General features: G+C 42.6%; 1 protein-coding gene across 4 annotated transcripts in view; it reads right to left on the reverse strand.

The window, feature by feature from the left end:
* Positions 1-24,518, reverse strand: part of dpp6a (dipeptidyl-peptidase 6a) — a 126,483-nt gene that overhangs the window by 99,553 nt on the left and 2,412 nt on the right. Inside the window, exon 3 of one of the 4 annotated variants that reach the window (XM_086020579.1) lies at positions 21,034-21,144. In XM_086020579.1, the coding sequence (XP_085876705.1) occupies positions 21,034-21,054 (21 nt within the window). In that variant the 5' untranslated portion in view covers positions 21,055-21,144. Of the gene's footprint in view, positions 1-569; positions 811-12,136; positions 12,334-21,033; positions 21,200-24,518 lie in introns of those variants that run through there. The other 3 variants (XM_086020578.1, XM_086020575.1, XM_086020577.1) reach the window with 3 other exon arrangements.

Genomic DNA, 24,518 nt, shown 5'->3' on the forward strand with positions numbered 1-24,518 from the left:
GCGACCCGTTTAAGCGGCAAACTCAAATAGCCCGGAATTAATGACAAACAAGTGAAATCTGTGACGTCAACTGAACTTTTTGATACCTGAGAAAAAGTCATTCAGAATAAATATCCACAAATCGTCCATAACACAGTGTCATCGGCAATAATTTTACCAGCTCACATTAAGGAACAAAGCTTAGTATCCAGAGGCTGTCAAGGCTCCACATCCAATCACACAAAAGTGCAATACTCCTCCAAATGAAAAATTTAAAGACGCAATATGTGCCATAAGAGTGCCACGGGACATTGACATGAAGTATTCACGCATGCAGCTGCAGGACATCATAAGCAAAATAATGAACCCAAAAAAGAGGACAAAACTTTCTTGAAGTGGGATTTACGTGAGGTGGGAAAGGTCGTGAACCTTTCCCGGCAAATGACACCCACAACGGCAACATTGTCAAGCGTCATGACGCACGAGCGTTTATGGATGCTTTTACAATCAAATGCTCCGTTTCGACCCAGCGCAGATCCACGCATCAAAGAAAAGCAAAGAAAACCAAAAAGGCGAGCAAGCTCACTCACCAGCACGTTGCCTTGCATCTTGGCCGTCTCGATCAGGTTCCTTTCCTTCATTTTGCAATTTGCGTGGAAAGCTTCCCTCGTCGTGGCTGGCACACATGGAACGAGAAACGAACGACGCGGGGCTCGAGCTCGGCTCGTCTGCGGTCAGCGCGTTCGTGCTTGCATAGATCGGACCGGCAGCTGCGCTCCCCCCTCCCCTCCCCTCCCCGCCCCCCGCGTGAATACAAAGCAACGTGGCCGCGCGCGCTCCAAAGCTCGTGTGCGCGGAGGGAGATAAACTGACGTGATTTATTGAAGCGCGCGAGAAGGGGTGAGAGTGCTGCGCGTGCACGGCGGGTTGCAGACTGTCACGTGGTAGAATACGGACGCCCAAGAGAAATGACAATACCAAACACCTGCAAAGCTGACCCAACAGATCGATATATTTGTGTTTTATTGGGTTATTTACTTGATCCGTTTGCTGTATCGTGATTACTAATCATAAGTTGTTTACTGAGTGTTTTAAGTGAACTACTTGGTGGTAAAACATACTTTTACCAAGCTTTGAGGTTTATAGCAAAAAAAAAAAATCTTGAATAATGGACGCCCATTTAAAGAAAAAAAAAAAGAATTGACTGTACAGTGGTACCTTGACTTGAACGTTTTATTTGTCCCATCACTAAACTTGTAGCTCAAATAATTTCCCCCATTGAAATGACATAATTCCTTCCATTGACACATATAGCAAAAATATGTGAGTACTTAACACCCTCCAAAACGTTTCTAATGGGCTCCTGATGCCACAAAATTGCCTGACGAAATGAAGCTCCTCCCTTCACCTCAACATTGGCACTAAGATGCCACATGATGGTGTCAAAGCACTATTTTTACATACTGTCTGTGATTTGCTGTTTTTCTTTTCCTCTCTACATTCACACAATGCAAAGAAATCTATTTTGTGAGTTTACAAAAAGTGAACCAGTTGGACACACTAATAACATTTCACGGCCATTTTGTGCTCGCGGCTGAAATTTGAAGCACGTTAGCACTTGTTAGCGGCCTTGAGAATGATGTTTTAAAAAAAACACACACACAGCTCCGCCACCCGTCAACCCTCACCTCGCTCACCCCCTCCCCCTCACTTCAGCTCAGCCCGCTCTATAAATCAATAACCCTCAAAGTCTGAATTTAGACAGTGCATTAGAAGCCGTGATGGTGCAACGCTGGAGCCAAATACGAAGAAGTCAACAATTACACGTTTCGCATGAATCCCACTCAGCGAGGAAGAAGATGAGCGAGAGTGGGGAAGGGTATGCGATTAATTACTGTGAAGAAGAGTGTCAAAACAAGCTCGCGGGGGCCACGGGGCGGCCCGCCACTCCAGCTGGACCGCTGACAGCAGAAAGCTAGCAGCTGAACTTGTTATCGGCCGCGGCGACGCGTTAAAAGCCCCTCGTAGCGCTCGGCTAACATCAACAGGGCCGGCGAAGATTTTGGGACGAGCCGGGTTTGACGCGAAAGCAGAAGCATCTGGCTTCTGTGGAGAGAGGAAGAACTTGGCGGTGGTCTGCAGGCAGGCAAAATGTCTGGAAAGTTGTCAGCCAGGAAAGCGGCCAAGCCGCGTGTGAGCTGCAGGGAGGTCTGCGAAAATCTGCTTCAACACACGCCGCCTGATGGCAAAGTTTGGCCAAAACCTGTCAAAATATGGAAAAAAAAAAAAAAAAAAAAAGACCTCAAATTTGCTCAGCACTGTCATGGAAAGCTAGTAAAAGGCTGCTTCCGGCAATCAGCTAATCAGTTGGTGGCCTGGTAGGTGGGTGACTGCGAAATGATGTGGTTGCACAAGTCTCCACACCCTCTTAGAAGTGACATGTGGCTGTGTATGGAACTAAGCAGTCACACTCAAACTCATGGAAGTCAGCACACACCTGCCACCATGCACTTACAGTGACTGTCATTCATCCCAAATAAAGTTCAGCTGTTCTAGTAGGCGTAATTCACAAAGGAGTGACGCAAAAACCTAAGAGCACAAATAAACTCCAAGGGGCCTCAGCGGCACAAATCAATGTTTTCATTATCACCTTAATTGCGCCACACCACATCCTCTCACGTGTTGCCCGCTTTCAATGACAGCCTGAGGCAAGTCTTTTTATGTCCAACCGCACAGATTGACCCGACAAAAACACTGCTCTATTGGATTATTTCGAGCCCTTGAGTTTATTTCTATCGCGCAAGATGCCATTCATCGTGATTACCCGGCGAGAGAAGAAATCGCAGGAAAGGGGAAAATTGCAATGTTGCAACAAGATTTGAATGTAGCCTCACTTCACTAACCCCGCCCCTCAGTAATAGATCCATTCTGTTGTGCACATGGCGTGATGCAGCCAAACCCATTTTACTTGTTTATAAATGTATGTATTTCTTGAGTGCAAGATTGAAAAATCAGGGTAGGCTAACCATTGCGTCGCAACCCAAATATTTAAAAAAAAAATAACCGTCCACAAATCCAATATAGGTACTGTAAAACAGTACACTGACTTCGAAGTTCAAGAAGTGCATAATATTGCTTCTAAAGTTCGATGCATCACAACCCTGACGTCTAAATTAAAGAGAAGATGCTCTCTCTTTCCATCCCTTCTTTGCCAACTTCTAAAGTGGAATTGTGGCTTGAATTCCCGTTGAGAAGTATTAAACCCGGTTGCACTGTGTACTATTTGGTTTTTAAATACATATGAACCAAAAATGAGATCACGTGTTACTTTGTGTCGCATTTCCAGCTAAGTCAAGTGACAAAAGCAGGGAAGTCATTCCAACCACAAAAGTCGCAAGCACGATTGTCGCCTCGGAGCGACGTCACCGGGTGGCGCTTTTTTATTGCTTGCCGCTAGATGACGCCGCTTTTCGGGGTACACTAGGCAATACCGAAATAAATACATTTAAAAAGGCTGATATATCAAATTGCTAAAGACGAAAACAAGGAACATTTTCTCTGTAATTATGCGCTCAGTTAGTTTTCATTTTTGTTTATATTTCATTGAAACAAAAATGCTTTTTCAGTTTTAGTTATTTCCCTAGTTTTTGTTAACTAAAGTAACCTTGGTCCGCCCCAAACATCGGAGGAACTTTGTGGTCTTTTCGCCTCAACTTTTACACGTAGCAAGGCACAGCTTTCTCATACAGACACACTTGCTATCTTGCATCTCAAGCATCTTGTATTATTCCTCTTAAAATGAAAGTAAAATGCCAGGCACACGTCTCCCTCATTTGTATAGCAGCTCGGGGCTGACCTTGCCCGCCCCGAGCTGTCGCCGAGGACAGATCGTTACCACCTCTAATGAATTCGGCAGCAGGAAAAAAAAAAAAAAAAAATCTGCTCCTCTGCGCGTTCATCTCACAGCCCCCGCGCGGGGGGTCTATTAGCGCTATTGCCACCCCATGCAGTTCTGCGGAGGTATTAGGAAACAACACTTTCTTCGCCGATTTGGTTCATATAACTTTGTTGGGACAATACGTTCGATTCTGATGACACAAACGCATATTTGAACACACAAAATATTGCAAGCATAAAATGTGTCGAAAATACTTTATGTAGGACTGTCTTTAAGAGGCGGGGCCTGATGGGGTGCCGGGTAACATTGGCGACATATATTGTACTGTTCTGCCGGCATTCAGTAAATGAGTGAAAAGTGCATAGGCAACTTTGGCTTGCCTTTCCCACATGCAAGGGCATTACAGTATGCAAGTATATTTTTAAAAGATTGCTTCATAATCTGCGATACAGTGAGGAATACTCAATCCCAATCCCAGGATATCATTTCGGGTGTAAGACAGAGCTGTTACTGTAATTATTTCCCAACCGGAGGGAACTTATCTTTGCCCCGCGGTATGAATTGGAATGAAACAGTTGGCTGGAACAGCCGGCGTTTGTCAGGAACTTGGACGGGGTGCGCAGCTTTTAGCCTGTGACTGCACAACTTGACGCAAAGGCTCAGGTGAAGAAAATGAACAAAAAAGTCAATGTCAACCCTTTCGTGCAGAGCTTCCACCGCAGTGGGGAGTTCTTCAGAATGTGTTTCCTTGTTCGCATGATGTCAAATGTGGCCATCACTACAATGAACCACTATTCAAAAGCACAAGAAAAAAAACGAAATGCTTTTGAATAGCTGTCCCCTGTAGTCACTGATGCACATTTTCTAAGCCGAAAGAGCATGGAAAAAAACAAAAGTTTGCGCGTGAAAGGGTTAAAGATGCTTCTGCATGTATACATGAGATGATTCCAGTTAGAAGACTTCATAATGGGTCCAGTCATTCATAACGACATTACTGGCCCGAGACATATCCAATTAGAAAAACGTAACTTCAACGAGATGAAGCTTTTAGTCACTGTCACCATGCTGGCCTGAGAAACGAAAACATTTTTGGCGGTCAATAGGCGGCTTGCAGGCTAATGAAAAAAGATGAGTTGTTTAATAAGATCCGGGAAGGCGCCGCACTTGTTGCCTGGCACACATCCGCTGTACTCGGCAGGCCTGAGTTCGGTCAACATTTACGTTAAAGTCCGACCGTGGCGTCAACAGACCGTTAAATGGTGAAACCCGGTGGCGGCGTAACGCTAACAAGCATTAAAGTTGACGGATGGCTCCATTAAGTTGGCCAGAGGAGGCTGCACGCTCATGTTTACGCTCATTTTACAGCAACGACTTTTCTTTAATTCCGATTAAGGCCTACAGTACATCTGGGGGGAGGCAATACAAACACAATTATGAATGAGACAAATGAGAAAGTCTTATAAGCAAAATAATAGCCACTTAGCAGTTGAGTTAGCCGCATTGTAACTTGCACAACCAACTATGTTGTGACAACGAACCATTAGCCTGACTGAACAACCACCTCTTTAAATACGATACAACCCAATTTTAGATAAATATGGCGCACCAGTCCATTATCAAAATTGAATTAAAAATAATATCTCTCGGCAAATAAACATGAAAACAGCCAGTCAAATGTGTACCCATGAATAAAATACAAGGCACAAGCTCGAACAACCATGCTAGTTTGGCGATGGCAAGCTAACTGCAAGAGCCTTCATTTGCTTGGCAGAATATATACATTTTTCCCCCAGTTCATTTAATTTATCTGTCATAAAATTTGACCCATCGTGTGTCATCGGGGGATCGGCGAACGTGACACATGTCATCCTCCCGGGAACATCTGTGGCTTTCAAATCTTTCATTTCCACACTGTGCTCCGTGGACGCCGATATCTCTTCTGCGAACGCACATTTGGGAAGATTAACTACGGGAATATTCTTTGGCGTCTGATAGCGCCGGCTCTGCGGGCCTATCGCGTCACCCAAGGTGCTTTCTGGGCCAATAGCTCCGCCATCAATCAGCAGTGTCGGAATCTGGCTGGGAGATCGCGGTTCACATGCAAATCAGCGGCGGGAAAATTGCAGACAACGCCTGAATGAGGCGGAGGATAATACAACCAAAAAATTACAAGAGGATAGTCTGAGTTTATGTTAGAAGACTTTTCAGTATGTAACACACAAACATACATACATACACATATATACATACATACACATATATATACATATACATACATACATACATATACATACATACATACATATACATATATATATATATATATATACATATACATACATATATAAAACTATTTAACAGAATAAATACATATGTATTTAAAATTCATTTTCAAAATCAATTTTGGCCCTTGTGCAAACTAATTAGATACACATGCACGGGAGTTGTATAGAAAAATCTGCCTTTGAGGGAGGCTGCATACCTTCCCCACTTGGAATGCGTCCCGATATTTTTGTTCGTGGGAAACATCAATATTTAACAAAAGACACCAATGTCGTTTATGTTCTGTGTCCGTGAACGCATACAGTTCAGAACGCCACCATTTGTCAACCCAACACATATCGCCCACCGACAGCTGCCGAGAGCGCACACGCGCGCGTGCGCACACCCGCACACACTCACCAAGTATAAATGTGTTTGCAATAAATCCAGAAAATTGCCTGCGTCTGTTTGGCGGAAAATGGGATGTAGCGCAGTTAGAAGTCAATACAGTGCTACCTTGACTTACAAGTTTAATTCGCTCCTTGTCCAAGCTTGTAACTCAATTTACTTACTCATTTTCCCCATTGAAATGAAATAAAATGCTATGACTCCATTCCAGCTCCCATGAAAAGCACCACAATGTTTTGTGACGGCTCATAACTTGACAAACTTGCAATCCGGGACAAGGCACCACTTTAATTCCAATGTCATCGAAAACATTAGGGAGCGCACACACTACCCAAAAGTCCAAAAGTGCATATTCCTGCACATTTAACAGCAGGAAAAAAATACAATACAACCAGGATAAGATGAAGTGATTGTTAGTGAGGGTTTCCGCCAAACACTTCCTTTGTAATTATCTCCACAGGCTACAAGCGCTAACAAGATGAAAAGCTACAAAACTCCCTGCTGTGTGGCTCACATCACCACCGGATCTTTTTTTTTTTTTATACATTTAAAGTACAAAAGCATAAAATAATGAGCAAGACTGTCTGGGAGTTATGGCACAGGATACAAAATTGTGTAGCAGGGGAAGAAAAAAAAAAAAAAAAAACAAAGCCCACAAGCAGGGAATCAATCAAGCAATCAAAAACAATCGGCCAGCTAATATCAATATTAAATGCCACAAAAGGAAGCGGAAGGCAAGGAATTAAGAATCCAAAATCAGGTCAACTTTGGCTCGAGGTGTAGACAAAAGCACACAGTTCATGTTACATTATGTTTATTTCTTTAGATTCAACAAGCCAAATAACATCGGACTGAAGGACTGTCAGTTCTCAACAGCTAATCTGCGCATCCAACAACACAGCAGTTCTACTTGAGCTCAGTTACACTTGAGCTCATCTCTTTTTAAATGGTTCCCTACCACAGGCAACCATGACAACTATTTCTCTTCATCTGCCTTACTGCTTTCTCTACTCAGGTTAGCATCTTGCTATATTTTAGCATAACAACTGTTAGCATCTGAGCTATCCTCTGTCAAATAAGTACGTGACCACAGGGAACAATGTAAACTGACTTCTTATCGTGTTGCCTCAGTGATTTCTCTACTCAGGTTGCCTTCTTGCTATATGTTAGCATAACAACTGTAGCATGTTAGCAATGCAACAGTTCTTGTAACAAATAGTGCACAACCACACTTTTGCCACTCATATCTTGCTCAAATAAAAAAATCCAAATTACACAAATTAACGGGCTTTATGAGGAAAGTTGTGTGACTAAACATGTGTCTTTGGACAAAAGTTAAATAGATGTATATCGTTTATGTATAGACCTATATGATTTGATACGTATATGATATGTAAACACAAACGAAGCCTAAGCATCAGATACGCATGGTCGACTTTGGTAGCTCTCGAAGATGTCTTGTATAAAACAAAAGACATCGTGGACGTTTAATATTCCTCCACTTTGTACCTGTCACCTCGCTACCAAAAGTCTTCCGTCTTTCCGTGATTATTGGTCCATGTCAGAACAAGGTACTTATTGATTTTCAGTCACCACACGTGAAACCAAGTGAAGACAAATGGCAACGTTTGAAGTGATATCATCCAATGCTGATGCTAAAAAAAAAAAAATAAAAAAAATCTACTTTGAAGCGCAATAATGATGAGTAAGGTGAGGCAGGTGGGAATGGAATAGATAGCGCTGCATTCAAATAACTTATCTGCAGTGTTTCTTTTTCCCCCTACCTAGATATCCGCTTTAAGAATTTGCTTTTCAGACTCAATAAAAGATGAATAATTCTGCCTGCGCCATAAAAACTTTATTTGCACGTCTATACGTTTTATGATGCTATAAATATTGCAGATGGAGCTGTTTATCTGCTCGCTGAGGAACGCCAAACAACAAATATCCAATACAACAAGAGCGGTAAGCAAAGAAGAGACCAGGAGGAAGGGAGGTCAACTTAGTATTTCTGAACATTTCTCTTGGTATCTGACCAAGACCACTCAACGCATACATGTGCACCACTGCGTGGGCTACACGGATACACAATGCACAAACAAGTAAGGACAAAGTGTGCCTTTTAAGTTTGACTCTTTCACAAATTCTCTTTAAAATGTTGGGTCTTGCTGGCTATACTGTACATGTACAACATATTCCCAGGATGTCTTTTGGTCCCGGAACTCGCTGAAATAGGCAAAAAGCAGCAAAGTAGCAACCGTATATTCATTTTATTAATATATAGTTTAAAGCTAACGCCAGCACAAAATATGCATGTGAGGTTCAGGTATTATTTTTGGGTGGAATAATCACAAACTTTAGACATTCTGTCACACACTTATTAACAGTCCATGTGGGAAAATGATTACTCCAAAACCCTGCAATATTAAACTTGATGTGTAGGATTTAAAAATCCACAGTAATTGAACCGTGGCCTTATTCTCCAGATGAATCACTCACCAATTTTGGCAAAATTCTGTATCCTGGTGAACATGTTTGTATTTCGGTGGTCATGAACACAATGACACAAAATTCACTCAATAGCACCCCCTGGATAGTTAGAACAATATAGCCCCTGACGCCAGTTTCCCTATAATGACCGGGCGCATGAAAAAGTCTCAAGGAGCCATGCTCCAAACTGAACAGGAAGTCGGCCATTTTGGTTGGAAGCAGCCATTTGGAGCGAATTCAAGGGTTCGCACTTGGAGTTGTAGAAGTGCAAACCCATTCCACTGAGACAAAAAGAAGTGATGATGAGGACGACGAAAAATAAAGCTTTCCGCTGCTAATTAGCGAAGCGTGGCCGTCAGCTGGGAAATCTGCGACGTGATTGAGACAAACATTTGGCCGCCATTTCATCCGATGGTGAGGGAGGGAATCGATAATCATTTCCATAAACTCCTGCGAGGGTGCTGAAGTGATAACCGCGCATTATAAAGTCCCGCAGCGTAATGAGCGCACCGATCCATACTTGGCGCATTCGGCCGCCTGGTAATTAACAAACACTGCCCTGCACCCGAAAAGCTTTCAGCGGGCTGGAGGCTTTCAAATAACACATTCACCCTCTGAAGCAAACCCGGAATAAGGCCTGGAATAAGACCAAGAATAACATCCAGAACAACATCTGGAATAATAATAAGAATAACACAATTTAAGTAATAATGCTTGGAATAAAACCCAAACTAATATCTCTCATAAATAGAAATAAACCTGGGTCTGTAATGAAACCAAGATTAATGTTCAGAATAACACCTGAAATAATTCCAGTATCATTCCCAGGATAAAATCTGGAATAACACCAACAATACCCTGAATCATGCCTGGAATAACACTTAAAAAATTCTACGGAAAATCCCTGGAATAAATTCAGGACCATTGCCCAGAATAACAGTTGGACTAAAACCCAGATGATCCTTTCAAGATGCAAAGACAAACAGGTCTTTGTTGGACTAATTATCATCATCATCATCTAAAAAGATGGGACTGGATAAACGTGTATTTTTTTTATACCCACAGAGGAGTCAACTGATTTTTTTTTTCTGAAGGGGAAGGAAAGAGAACTTTGAATTTTGCTGCGATCACATTTGTCTTACTTTGTGGATGAAAGGACGAGTGAAGTCGAAATGGTGGGGATAAAATAAAGTGAGAGCTAATTAGAATTTAGCGAGCACACAAGGTTGTCAAGGGCCACGGCAGCACAATAAATGGGAAAAAATATGATGTGATACATGGGAAAAAAAAATAATACAATCTTACAAGGGCCTAATTTATTGAGAGGTACTTAAAAATGACAAGAAAAATGACAGCAATATTCTTGTGTTACTATTATTTATCTTGAAAAAAAATTATATTTAATTCTAGTAAAACCATAAATAAAAGATACGTTACAAAAACTGTCTACTATAGTACACATTCATTGTGCCCAACTAATTGAGTTACACTGCCATCTCGTGGCCAAGTTATGTCCTACCACTATTTTCTGTACAGCACCTCATCAAAACAAATGCAACAAGACTTCCTGTACATGTATTTTCAATAATACGAATTCAACCAAATTCAAAAATGCAAAAAATTGCATGATGAAATCAAGCCACAAAGGATCCAAAAAGTTGCTAAATAAATTAGAAGGCGCTTGAAAAGGGAAGTGTAGCACCAGCTTGCAGTAACTCCAGGTTTCAACACCCACACGTTTTGCGCCTAACACCCACAATTTTCCCAGGTGACTGCTTCTACACCCGCACTTTTCCCGCTGAGAGGTTTCCGCACTCACACGCGTTGATGTAAAGGCGCTCAGGCGTACCGGCAACAGGAGCGGACGTGAATGCCTTTCAGGTACGTGAGACCATGAAAGGTGCGGCCCACGTGGGCGACTCGTCAACACGTCTGCACATAGAAAAAACGCCGCCCAGACAGACGGACGGCTTATCAAAGAGTCGTCCGCCTTTCGACAAGCTCACAATGGTCCTGCAATGGCGGGTTCAAACGAAAAGGGTGAGCATGTAGGCGGCTCCGCATGAAAAAGCTTATTTTTTTCCCTCTGTGCTTGTGTATAATAAGGACCCCGGATTTGCGGGTATTTTTTTTATCAGAAGGAATAATATGAATGAAAAAGATTCAAAAGATACCACTAAAGTGTAAAAGCTTTTAAATCTGGGTTCAAAACAATTCTCTTTTCCCACGCTTATGATTGAGGACTTCCAAAGCCTTTTTTAAATCATGTTTTCCCAAATCTGGTTCTTGCACTGTGCTCTCTTTTGGAAAGCTACTTTTGATTTCTTTACTTTTAAATGTCTTAAACTCTTTTGTTTGTGACTTGCTTCTAAATGTTATCTTATGTATGAGCTGTAGAACTGAAGCTTCCTGGCCTTGCCTTGCCACATGCTGCCTAAAAACCCAAAGGAAAGAGTGTAATGCCGCTATCTAGTTGCCATAAAAAATAACTACACTTTGTGACTTACAAGGAATAGCTAAAATATATTTTAACATAAGCCTTTGAGGGTTGGAGTGATAGTATGTTATTTCTAGAAAAAAAAAATACACATATATATATATATATATACACATCCACATATATACACACATACATATATATATATATATATATATATATATATATATATATATATACACACACATATACATATACATATTTATACACATATACATATACATATATATATATACATACATATTTTTTTCCACTTAATTAGGTACACACCTCCAATACAACAAACGGATTAATTTGTGGAAACTAATTGAGTCAAATTAGGCAGCAGTGCTGAGCGGAGGACAGGACAATAAACGCGTCGTGAATTTCATTGCGCGTGAACGTCAGTGGGCTGCACTTGCATTGATCGTGCGTGTTGACAGAGGAGGTGCACGCACGCACGCACGCACCAACACACGCACGCGCGCTCGAGTTTTTTTTTACCAGCCTTCCACCCACATTCTCCAGCTTTTCCACCCTTTTTCATCCCCCTTAAAAACACACATACACAAACACACAGCCTCGCGACAGATGGAGAAAAAAAAAAAAAAAAAAGTTCCCACCTTGCCTGCCTTGGAGCATCTCCGGTAAGCGTTGGTGGCTCCCGCGGTTTGGTTCATGTTGCCAACTTGCCCAAAACGCCCCAAACAAGTTAAGCAGTGAAAGTCGGCAGATGTTCAAGTCCACCCGTCTCCACAAAGGTCTTCTCGGCTACAAGTTTTTGTTTTTCCTCAGATGGAAGATGGAGTGTCAGCACGCGTGGAGCGTCCGAGCGAGAGCCACTTTGCGCTCGCTCTCCTCGCTGCGTGTGAGCCGTGACATTGCGCATGCGCAAAGCTTGTCACAACACTTGGGGAGGTAGCCTGTCACTAGTGTCAACTCTGGAAAGACATTTCAGCATTTGATCCCGAGCCTGCTTGTGCGCTGAATTGTTCATCTACTAGTAAAGTTTTACCCACTACAACATTTCTGTGCACTATAGTTCAGTAGACTGTAAAACTGTTGACATCTATGTGATGCTCGAACTACTAGTCACGCGCTAGATGTTAACTAGTCGAATATTATAATGCTAGGTGTCAATCGGGGCACAGGTTTGCAGTTCAACCAGTACGCGCGCGTCATTGCAAGTATTGCGTCTACTAGCGACGAGCTTGGTCACCGAGCAAACTTAACGATAAGTCAAGGTAGCGGCTAATTTGCTCAATCAATAGTTCTCTGACGATGTCGATCTCATGCATAATTTATGCCTCGGCTCTCCATTAAAGCGCATGTTCTTTACGCAGCGGCCTGTGGGTGTATTTTTAAGACTTGATGTCTGCACGATGGAGGTCGCGTCCAACGAGCACCTTCAGGCTGCACAAGCAGACCTTGAACGTCGGCTCGCACACACACACACACACAAAATCTTTTCATTGACAAGCACGGCGGAGGCGTGCACACCATCCATCAGTCTGCTTGTCAGCAAATTCGCATCGTGACAGTCGAGGGCACCCGACCAACCTCCACGTCCTTGAGTGTGAACTCTGACCTCCGGTACAGTGAAGGCTATTTTATTTGGCGTTATTTCATTGGTTTTCATGAACTATGATAACCTTGGACAGCACTCAGCTCCACTGGAAGACCACGAGGCACACGATCGGTATTGTCGCTCCAAGAGTGTCAAGGAGCCGTTGTTTGAATTGCCGTGACAGCTCTGCTTGTTTCTGTTGGCGCCTTGCATTGGGTAAACATTGTGTTTTAAAAACTTAGGGGGCAGCTGAAAATAGATTTTTTTTTTTAATTATACGGTCTCTCTATATGCTGAATTTTTGCGTTGCAGGTGAGTCTGAAACTAAAAAAAACAACAACCAAAAAACAGGGGCGTATGGGCTTCTTAGCTTGCATGAAGTCTCCGCTGAAGACAAGAAACAAGAATTTACAACAATGTTAAGTGTTTTTCCAAACCCCATTAGGCACAAGTGCCGACTTACAGTTGGTTGACTGCCGTGTGTGCGTGTGTGTGTGGAGGGGAGGCATTCTCATTACACCGATTGCAAAATGAGGATTAACAATTAACAAAAGAAGCAAATAAAACAGACTTTTGTGTTCGAGGGCCACAACTGATTTTTGTATTGAGTCATGTTTTCAACACCACGCCGGCGTTGTTTTCTGTTCAAATACATGGGCGAGACGCCAAGTGCGGCTGTGAGCAGCCAGCCTCACCTTAGGTTGCGCAATCCCTTACTCAAATGCAGAAATCGCAGCGCAACAGCACTACCTACTGGTGGAATTACAATGCTACAACAGAGGAGGCGAGTGGCGAATTGCCTGTTTCTATCCCTCCAAGTTTCCAAAAGGGCTGTTTTGGACACACTAATAATTATTAGTGTTACATATTTAGTTTTGCCAATCACGTACGAGGTAAAAACGACAAGCTTAGGCAGATAGGATTCTGGACTGCCAGGAGGCAAACTGCAGTCCGTGCTTTCTAAAATCTTCATCCAAACATGGAAATGTTTGTAACTAACCAACACTGCATACTAAAACTAAAAAAAAAAAAACAGGTAAGGAAATATCAGTTTATCAGGTATTAAGGTCATGCTGCTGATTTAATGACAAAAACAGTATGTCAAGTCTGAGTGCGTCCCAATCTTTTTGCCCATGTGCCGTATTCTGTTTGTGTCAACGTCGTTGTTAGTTCTTGACAAAGTGCAACACTTCCTCACACAAGACAGGACAGAACAGGACAGGATGCTGTTCTAAATAAACCAGTTTGCTCACTGTGAATGTTTGCTTTTGAAAATCAAACAAAGTAAAAAGAAACTTTTCATCTCAGAAAAGTTGGAAATGTCAAAAGGTAAACTTCGTTGCAGGGTGGGGAAGTGGGGGCTTCTCTTCCTCCAAAGCATCGACATGACAGAGATTATCTTGATTTTCTAACCTTTTGCTTTATGGCGCCGCGGCACACAGACGCTCGCTGCTGAATGTTAATTTGCTTCTTCCTGCCTGGCTCCGAGCACATAATGGATTTGTGCATAATAATGCGTGCTGGGGATAATCTCATTGTGGAGCCCCCTGATAGCATCTTCATCTTATCAAAGGAGCCAATTTTTTTTTGTGTGTGTGTGCGCTTCATCGTAAAACTTTGAGCTTTGGGTCAATTAGTGTCTAATAACGTTCTAGGTCACAGTTATTAAAGTTATATATATATATATATATATATATATATATATATATATATATATATATATATATATATATATATATATATATATATATATATATATATATATATATATGGTAGGTTACAGATCTGAACGTAATATCCACCTCAAGCAGATAAGCATACTTTTACATTCCCGTGCATCTTGGGAAAAATTCATTTAGATGGAGCCAAGTGAAAAAGAAGGCAGCAGTCAACAAGCAGGACTTTGCGGACTGTGATTTTGACTTTCAAAAGGCGCGCAGATGAGCAAAAGGTCGCCTCGAAGATTTGAGGATTAGCTGGTCCGCCGGTTGAATCCCGACTCACACGTGCCGGCTGTCTTCCCGCCTGTTACGTGCTTGCCGTTATCTTAAATTGTCGGAGCATCAAGCAGCTAGCCGACGGCCGCGCAGGATTAATGTGCCATCTGCGAAAGGTGTCATTGTTAACTGTATAATGGATGACTCCCGAGAGTCGTAATAATGTCCTGCCAGGAAATCCTCATCTTAAACGGATCTATTTCAGCGATGGCGCTGGAAACACGATCCGTATGAAATGCCGCTAAATGAATCTCAGGAAGCGGCGTCCGTGGGAGGCGAGCAGACGCGGCGGCGATACGGCGGCCCCGGGCTCGTTTTTACTGTCGCGTATGGAAATGAGACGAGTGATTTGAAGGTCCTGAGGCGGGGGGGGGGGGGGGGGGGGGGTCTCGCGACGGGGGAAACGCCATTTGCACGTAACCTCCAGCGTTGGATGACAGCAGGAGAAACCCACGCGATTTCCGCTGCGAGCCATTGTCACTCACCGAAAATGATCTATTCATGAAAAAGTGTTTTACACCATACCACGAGCATGCTTTTAATTAAGGAGATGATCAAAGACTGGCGTGAAAGATCTTGACTGCAAACGCAACCGCCAACAAAGTTAAACAAATCCGAAGGATCAGAATCAAATTCATATAGTTAGCACCTACTGCATATTCTGAAAACATTTTAGTGACTGTATATGAATAAAATGAACTATGAAGTTCATTTTATGGCCTACAGGTACCGAAAGAGACACATTAACGAAGAACCCCCACAACCCCAACTCCCCCCCCCCTCGCAGAGTTGAGGAGTTTCGAACTTCATTTAATCAAAAGTAGCCTTTTGCCCCATCTCATGTCATCTTAATCGTAGTTCTTTTGCATGTCGGTGCCAAAGAACTATGTTGGAGTTGAGGAGTTTCATTTTGGTAAACGTAGCATTTTGCTGCCATCTTCAGGCATCCTGATGCCAAAGAACTATGTTGAAGTGAGTAGTGGCGCTTCATCTAGACTAAAGTAGTGCTTTGCCACCATCTGGTCTCATCTTGGTGCCAAGGAACTAGGTTGATGTGAAGAGCTTCATTCAGACAAAAGTAGCACTTTGATGCTATTTATGGGCATCATGGTGCTAAGGAACCACGTTTAACTGATTTGAGGCATTTTAATTCGTAAAACGTACGAGGTCAGCAAAGAGCAATGGATTGTGCAGGTGTACCTAATGTTGTGTCCCGCCAGTTTTGTTTTCTCTGTCTTCCGTTAATCAGCAACCCTTTGGGATGAGCCATTAAGTTGCGCTGAGCTTTAAGCACTATTAGGGCTTGTCGTCATGGCAACTGGACTAACAGCTGCTGGAAACGAAACACGCTTTTTGACCCTCGTATAGCCTCATTGCAAAAAGAAGGAGCCATCGGAAGCAATTTTAGGACGTTTTGAGGCTTCCTTCCATGGATTGTCACTTTTCACTCGACAAACAACGACCATATTGCAGTGTCGGTTGACATTTCCCAACAGGTCTGCCTGCCAGATGGCCTTCTTGTGATACTTTTTTGCGAAATATCCCCACAAACGAGATGTCAAATTTGATGGCCTGACGCCCCAACAAGAGGAACGTGATGGATCTCAATGCAGCCTGTCATGCTTCCTCCCTTTCAAAAAATCTCTTTGACGTCTGTCCAGAAAGACAAACATTGTCGTCTGAACGCGAATCAATTCAAAAGGTGGCTGCTGCGCATGCCTGTTTTGGGGGCGGGCGGCCTGGTTTCGCTGCAAGAGGGAGCTGAGTTCCGGCGGGTGGGGGCTATGGAAACACAGTAGGTGGTGGGGGAACAATCACATCAAGCAGAATGCAATTAAAGCACCCAACTATTAATGTGCTGTGTACTTTTCATTGCACTCTCCCCTGAGAAAGTGATATTCTTAGCCTCAGCTACACTTCACTGCGGAATGTAAGAAGAGGAGGGAAAAATTTGTGACTGGAACACAAAACAACAAAAATGCTAGAAAGAATGTCAGAAAAAGAGGAAGAACTAGTCAGGTTCGCCAGAAAGAAGATAATGTGGCACATTCGCCACTAGGTAGAAGATTGTTTTGCACATTTATTCGATAAAAATTCAAATCGAATTCATAGTCCATGTTTTTATAATATTGTACCGGTAATAATTAAATGGAGTGTAAAGAATTGTTCATCATGATTTAATGCTGCAATTAAATTCATTGCTTGCATTGGCCACCGGGAGGAAGTGTAATACAGTCAGGCGGACACAAACAAAGAAGAAGAGCAAGTCAATCGCTTTGCGAATAAATAACCGAATTCATTGTTCAAAATCATAAATCAATTCATTCAGATTGTTCATGATGCAGCAGTTCAATAATTGACAACTTGTGAATTAGCTCCAAATTGGTAATGTTTCAACTCAATCCCAAACAAGGAAACACAATCATGTTCAAAAGATATTTAAATGTTCTTTTTATTAAAGCCTAATGTTACATACCATTGGGCATTCTACTGCCACTAAAATGATCTTATAAGGAATGTTTCAAAGTCCAGCATTGTGTACGACCTGTTACATCGCCCACTAGTGGCCTGACATGCACACTACAGCCTCAACATTGCAGGGCCATGTAAGCAAAGTCTTTCTCAAGCAATATTGAATTTCTCTGAATATATTCGAGCCTCCTTGAACGACCATGGTGATAAATGAAAAATAACATTTTTCAAAGAACGCATCTTGGCTACAGCATGCCCATGTGAAGGCTGCCACGTTTTATTGGGGAAGGTCATTGTGACTTTCCAGGACGGAAAGCCTTCACCAGCTTGCTCACACAAAGCGATGTGTCGCAATGGCAGCTGAGTAAACTTTTTTCCCTCACTTTCCCAGGGAGAGCGTTTGATGACAAAGAGCATGAAAAATACATCCGACATTTATTTTATGCGGCCCCTCAGAGTGTTCCGAGTGACCTTGTCGCCATACAAAACGACAAGTAACACTTGCGCAACCTCTTCTCTATCGCAGTAGCTTTTTATCATCCTAATCTTGGAACTTACAACCCAGCCCCCACCTCGCCAAAAGCCCTTTGGCGGTGCTATCGTCTTTCACGCCGCTGTAACAGCTCACTATGATGCGATAGTGATGAGGAACGCTGTCATCTTCTCAGTAACAGTGATGGATGACGGTCACAAACACACCCCATTAAATGAGGGGTTAAATTAAACAGCCACATTTTGGGGGGGGTGGGGGGGGGGCTGGAGGGCTCTGCCTCATGCAGTGGTTACCACGGTCACAAAATCAAAATCAGAAAATGATAGTACAGAAGTGTCTAATGTTAGTTTCAATCTGAGAATACTTCAGCTATATTTACACCAATTGACTATTTGATGCTATTTTTGCAACACTTCAAATCATCTGTTCATTATTATTATGTGCGTCGCATTTTCCAGGGCATGCCTATATGGTATAAATTGGCAAATTTTCACAGGTGTGTTCATCCTGGCACACCCCAGAGAATGTTTTGAAAAATTCAGCGCTCCAAGTCAGTTCTACTTTAAATCTACATGAATTTTGGTAGGGGTGTCTTTTGTGAACAGACTCACAAAAAAGAACCCATGCTTGAAAAGAGAAGACTGTCGTCTTGCAACCATTTAAGCAAGACTTTGGCCAATTGTGCCAGCCACCAAAGCAGTTCCACTTAGTCAAGCCTACCGAATTTGATGTTGCTATCACGAGTAAACCCCCCCCCAAAAAGTCTCAAGAAACCAGACCCAAAAACACAGCAAGTCTGCGATTTTTGTTCTGAAGTGGCCATTTTGGGGTCAATTTAGAATTCAATTTGTATGGGCTGCTCAAAGACTACCTTTTATGTCTTTATTACACAATTATGGGTCAGGCAAAAGGTTTGTTTTGGATTGGAATTGTGGTTCGGATTTCACAGCTGATGTTGGTTTCAAAGAAGCAGCAATAAACATTCATCAAGGGCGATGCGAACAAAATGACTCCACTAAGCATTGCAGTCAAGTGGAAATATCATGTCAGGATTTATACTCTGTGAAAATAACGTACAGTATGTATACATCTCAAGCCCACATGAGGGTTTGCGGTGACCCACTTGGCAGTTCATCTCATCTGATTGGATGGGGACAAGAATTTCTTTCAGCAAGCCGAGGAACTCTTCATGTGTGCAAAACAAGACGGCTATAATTAATCCATGTGACACTTGGTTGATTTGACGATGAGCAGTTTGGTCGAGCAATGTAAAGGTGGGACCAAAAAAATAATACAAGAAGCATAAAAGTACTGGATAAAAAAAATCTGAGATGTTTCATGACTATTTTTCAATTGTTCAGTCGTTCAGATTTTGATGCCTGACAACCACATCGAAGCAAAAAAAAAAAAGCTCAAACTCTGTCCTACTTTCACAAAAAAGCTACTTATGAAAATAGAAGTTTGATAGCACAAATGGCCTTTCTCATTCCCCCTCCACCACCAAAATGACTCGCTTTTGTAGCATAGTCCCAAGCAGCATGCGAAAAGAGAGGAGAGAGGAAGGGGGAGTGGGGGGATGCAGTTCTGGCAGCCCAGAGGAAATTATCAAATGGAATATATTCATGGGACTGGATGCCTTCAACAAAGCGGACAAAAGAAAAAACAACAGCGAGCACAAAAAAAACATCTTTTATGCATCAGGACTAAAACATACGAGATGATCTGGAAGAGGCTATCCGCCGGTGTAATGGAGACAAGTTCAAGACTTTAAGACTTCCTCACTAAATATAATAATGTCCAAGTCAAGGACTTCTTTGTCAGCAGCAGAGGTCCAGGCCCAAGTCCCTAGAAACTTGACTGAAGTACTCTGGCAGCTCACAGAATTTACCGGTAGTCAAAGTCGAGCGCGCCACCAGATGACGGAATTACATCGCCACCGTCGTCGTCATCAGCCACAACAAGCCACTTCTAATTAGTGAGCTCATCTCATCAGTGGGTTCTCCTAATGAGTCCATCTGGGTTTTGGTGTCGTCTTTCATCGATAATCAGCAAGGAAACGCATCTGGATGCCAATTAAGAGGCTGCGCCAGAACACATCCGGACAGCGCCGGTAACATCTGTGTTTACTCTACGTTCATTTGTAAACAGGCACTTTGTATCGTGAGGCGACACTTGTATTGATTGGTGATGGCATGGAGCGGGTCTTTTGTTTTAGTCTTTTGGGTAAAGGGTATGAAAAATGTATTTCCCGCGTAAGGAAATATGGTTAGGTAGCTGATGTTTTGATAAACAGGCGACCAAAACTGCTGGAGTCTCTCGAGGGGATTACGGCGCAAAAGGTTGCACGTTTCACACGGGTAGCCGTCTTCGCTGTTTGACATTTGGCTTTGATGAAGATGACTTTATGAGGATAATGTCAAGGACTCTCTTTGGGCTCAGATGAAAGGGGGGGTGGGGGGCGAGGTCGATTGGCATTTGAAGCAGATTTACCTGTAACACAACAAGTTGAACTACTCATGAGAATTCTAACGTCATCCACTGCCGGGGACGTTTATATTTGCCATGCGGAATCCAACCATTTACTGCTGAATATATTCGTCAAGGCCGTGGAGTCACACGTTGTCACATGAGCTAGCCAGAGGGTGGCTCTGGGAGTATAAAAAATAGGAACCATTTTGGACGGATTAGATTTTATTCCGCTTCAGGCAGAATCAGACTCCATGGCCGTGTTTCGATCTTCCTGGCATCCACTAAATGGTTCAACTGAGAATATGCAATCTTCTGGTGGGATACTATTGCAAGCATTGGCGCCATGACCCGGATTCCAACCTCCAGTATGAGGTCTCACAAAAGCAAACAAAAAATATGAACGTCATTTGTACTAAATATAAATTCAACTGTAATCTGGATCTACAGCCTCTACAGTCATGCTAATGTTCTTGTGCATTCATGGTTGGAAGTTGTAGCAGTTTATGAACAATTTAGACTCACATTTTCAAGACATGCATCCATCAGGAGGACGTTCAAGCTCTTCTTTACGTCATCCTTCAAATGTGCACGGTGGGGATGGACTGGCAGAACCTCCCCTCTCCACAAGAAAGGCTGCCAGGAGGTACAGTAGATCCCATTGAAGTGCAAATGTGCGGCAGGTCAAAGGCTGAGGCAGAGAATAAGATATTTGCGGATCATATTTTTATCCCAGCGACTCAACTTGTATTCTCTTTTATTCTCCTCAGGCTGCAACTGCAGCAGCGATGAGTAAGTTTGCTTCTTGTGAAGGCCTTTTTGAAGCTATATTAAGAGCAGGCTGTATGAGTGGTAGACACAGACAGACGCACTCAATCAAACATGGCTGATTCAGGACCCAACTAACCACTTCGACCCACTTCCTCTCCCTCAGACTGAAATCTTACATTTAGATGAAGCTCCCTTTAATCCCTAAATCAAAATTTACTGCCATGCTCTGCCCACGCACTAGAACAAATTAAAGATTCTCGACAGGATTCAGCGGTGTCCATCTGTCCAACATACGTGGTTCAAATCCATACGAGTCTTAAAATCTTCTTAAAATGACGCCACGGAAACTGTCTGTGTCTTTTTTGTGGGTCTACTCATGATAGACATGCCTACCAAAGTTCTTGTTGGTAAAAGTGGAAACGTCCTCTGGGGCTGAGACAAGTTTGTCTTTGAAGGACCCTGGAAGTGACCAAAATGACTCTACAATGGCCATTTCAACCCAAAATGGCAGACTTCCTGTGTCTTTTTGAGCATAGCTACTTGAGAGTTTTTTGTGGGTCTAGTCATGGTAGACAAGAAAACTAAAGTTAATGTTAAGTTACTTGTCTTCAGGGGCCAGGAGAAGCCCTTCTTTTAAGGACCTCTGGGAATGTGCAAAATGAGACAAATTATTTCTTCGACTTCGAGAACCTTTCTTGTGGGTCTATTCAGGAAAGACATGGCTAGTAAAGTTAACGTTCCCAAGTAAAAAATGCCTCTGCGGCTGAGACAAGTTTGTCTTTTAAGGGACCTTAAATGACGATGAACAGTAAATGGCCACTTTGGACCAAAATGGAAGACTTCCCGTGTCTTTTTAAGTATGACTTCCTGAGACTTTTCATGGTAGATAAGCCTACCAAATTTCATGTTGCTAAGCTAACCTGGCTTCAGGAGTTGAATTTTCAAAAGACCCGCAACGAGGATGCCAAACCCAGCGGGTGGATGATTGGCAGCTGGCGCCAGCATTAAAGCTCACAGTGGGAGAGCTCTCGCAGGTTCTCTTTGGAGCTTTTGTCCTTTCCTGCTCGCAGCCAAAACGCATAATGGCTTCAAAAAGAACAAAAAAGTATGAACCACTTTTAGAAGCACCCATTGTGAGCGAGGTCATTTGTTTTCCGCCTGGAGGTGAACACGGTCCAGCGTCTATTTGGCGTCAAAGCTCCTCTTTGCCAAATTGGCGACAAGAGCGCTCCCATGTGAAACCTTAGACCTCAAAAGGAGATAAGCATGGATTTTGTGTACCCGGTTCATATTCCCGTGCAGGGAAGTGCTTTTTGCTTGCAGTGACAGATCTTTTCCTGCTGCCAGTCATGGCAGGACCAGAGGAGGTTGGGTCCTGTGCCATCCACCAACAATTTTAATTTTAGTTTTTGTTAATTATAATAACCATGCTCCAGTCTTTGATGAGTTCAAACATTGATGCAAAAAGACAAAAATATGCGTTCACCTCCTGCAGCAGCAATTTAAGAAAGGATCAAAATCTAAAAGACGCAGACACATCGCAATTTAAATTTCAGCAAGCGATATCAGTCGGCACGCAGACCGACCGATTAATCACCCGATTGAACAATTTCACAGCCCTCACTTGCTGAAATTAGAGATTAGCACATTTCATTTTCATGCATTTGAAACACAAATGACTAAAATGGTTTGCTCCATTCAAAATGTGCGTTGCCATTTTACGCGGCTTAACGCAATCTCTCGCGGTGCTTGAACGCCAGATCTTGCAATGGCATGTCCATCACATATGCGCCATTGTGTGCGGATGAAGGACACGCGTGTAACTAAGCTGCTAGCAATGCCGCAGGCTGACACTTTTATTGGAAACAAAAACGGCAGGATAATGGCGCTCTCGGTAATTAAAGAAGCCGAGTCGCCTTCTCTCCCGCCAGGCAGCGCTTAGGTTCGGTAATCTACACCGCAGGAAGTGCCAATGTTGATTCCTGTATGTATCAACTATGGAACGTCATATTTGAAACTTAAGACAAGAAGGCTGCAGCGACATAAGTCATTTGCAGTAAAATGAACTGAAATTTTTTTTTTCCCAATGCACTTATATCAACTGTCAGCTATTCGCAGGTTTTCCCAATTTCAATGAGAAAAGTTTGTCTTTATTTAAAAAAAAATTAAGACAATCTTTCTGACTCAACATTATTAAATTTGTTTTAAAAAAAGGCTTTTCTAGACTTCACTTAACATAAGTACATTTTTAAATAATTATATACTAAATAAAATGAAGGCTGTCGTTTTTACTTGACGTAATCTAAAGCAAAACTCCACAATGTACATTGTTTGACGTAGGCTTATTGAAGCTAGATAACACCCTGTTGACAGCACAGACTGTGCTGTTATTTTTAATAATAATCTGACACAAACTCAAAAGAGTGACTATTTCCAACTTGAAAATGTGGATCTCTCTCCTTCTCCCATTGTTGTTTATGTGTAATGGTATGGACACGTTCTTCATTAACACATTGAAAACGTGTCACTCCCTCGGATGCGAATGTGAAGTTGAAGACTCCCACAATGCCTCACGACGTTCAAGCTGTACATACAAGAATTTCCCATAACCGCTAATATCCAACAACAGTGTGTCTAGTGAAAATAGTGAGTGGCTACTAACTCAGAGAAACTACTAGCCACAGTGGCTGGCGAGCAAAATTTAAAGCAACTAAGATAACAACCAAAGAAAGTTGAAATGATCTCACATTGCCAAATCAGCATTTTATGCGTGTTGGAATCAATTGAGGCCGCATTGATTCTCATACTCACTAATTAAGTGAGGCGGTGGGCGGTGAACCAGCGAGTGACCCGTCGTGATGGCACTTCATCATCTCAACTGGCCCCCAAACAATGCGTTGGCGATCCATATCTGCGCTCCGGCTGCTTAAACAGGCCTGAAGTCGCAGCCATTAAGCAATTATTGAACACCTTTATGTCCTCTGCTGATTTGTCACGTCAGGCCGCGGGCACATGATAACGATCCGAGTTGCTGTGGTACGAATCATCATTCCAAACATGAAAAGCTCCTTCCTCCCAGTCAGCAACGCTCGCTGCATTGTTGTCATTTTGTTCTCAGAAAACATGACAAACGTTCTGTTCGACTTGACAACAGGAAGCGGGTTGGAAAAAAGCTCACACGGGAGCTATTTTTAGAAAGTCCAAGTAGCTTGTGGAGGTGCTGGTGAAAATTCTATTTT

Source organism: Filicampus tigris, chromosome 21 (assembly GCF_054856515.1).
Source record: "Filicampus tigris isolate MCC_2025a chromosome 21, RoL_Ftig_1.0, whole genome shotgun sequence".
Lineage (NCBI taxonomy): Eukaryota > Metazoa > Chordata > Actinopteri > Syngnathiformes > Syngnathidae > Filicampus > Filicampus tigris.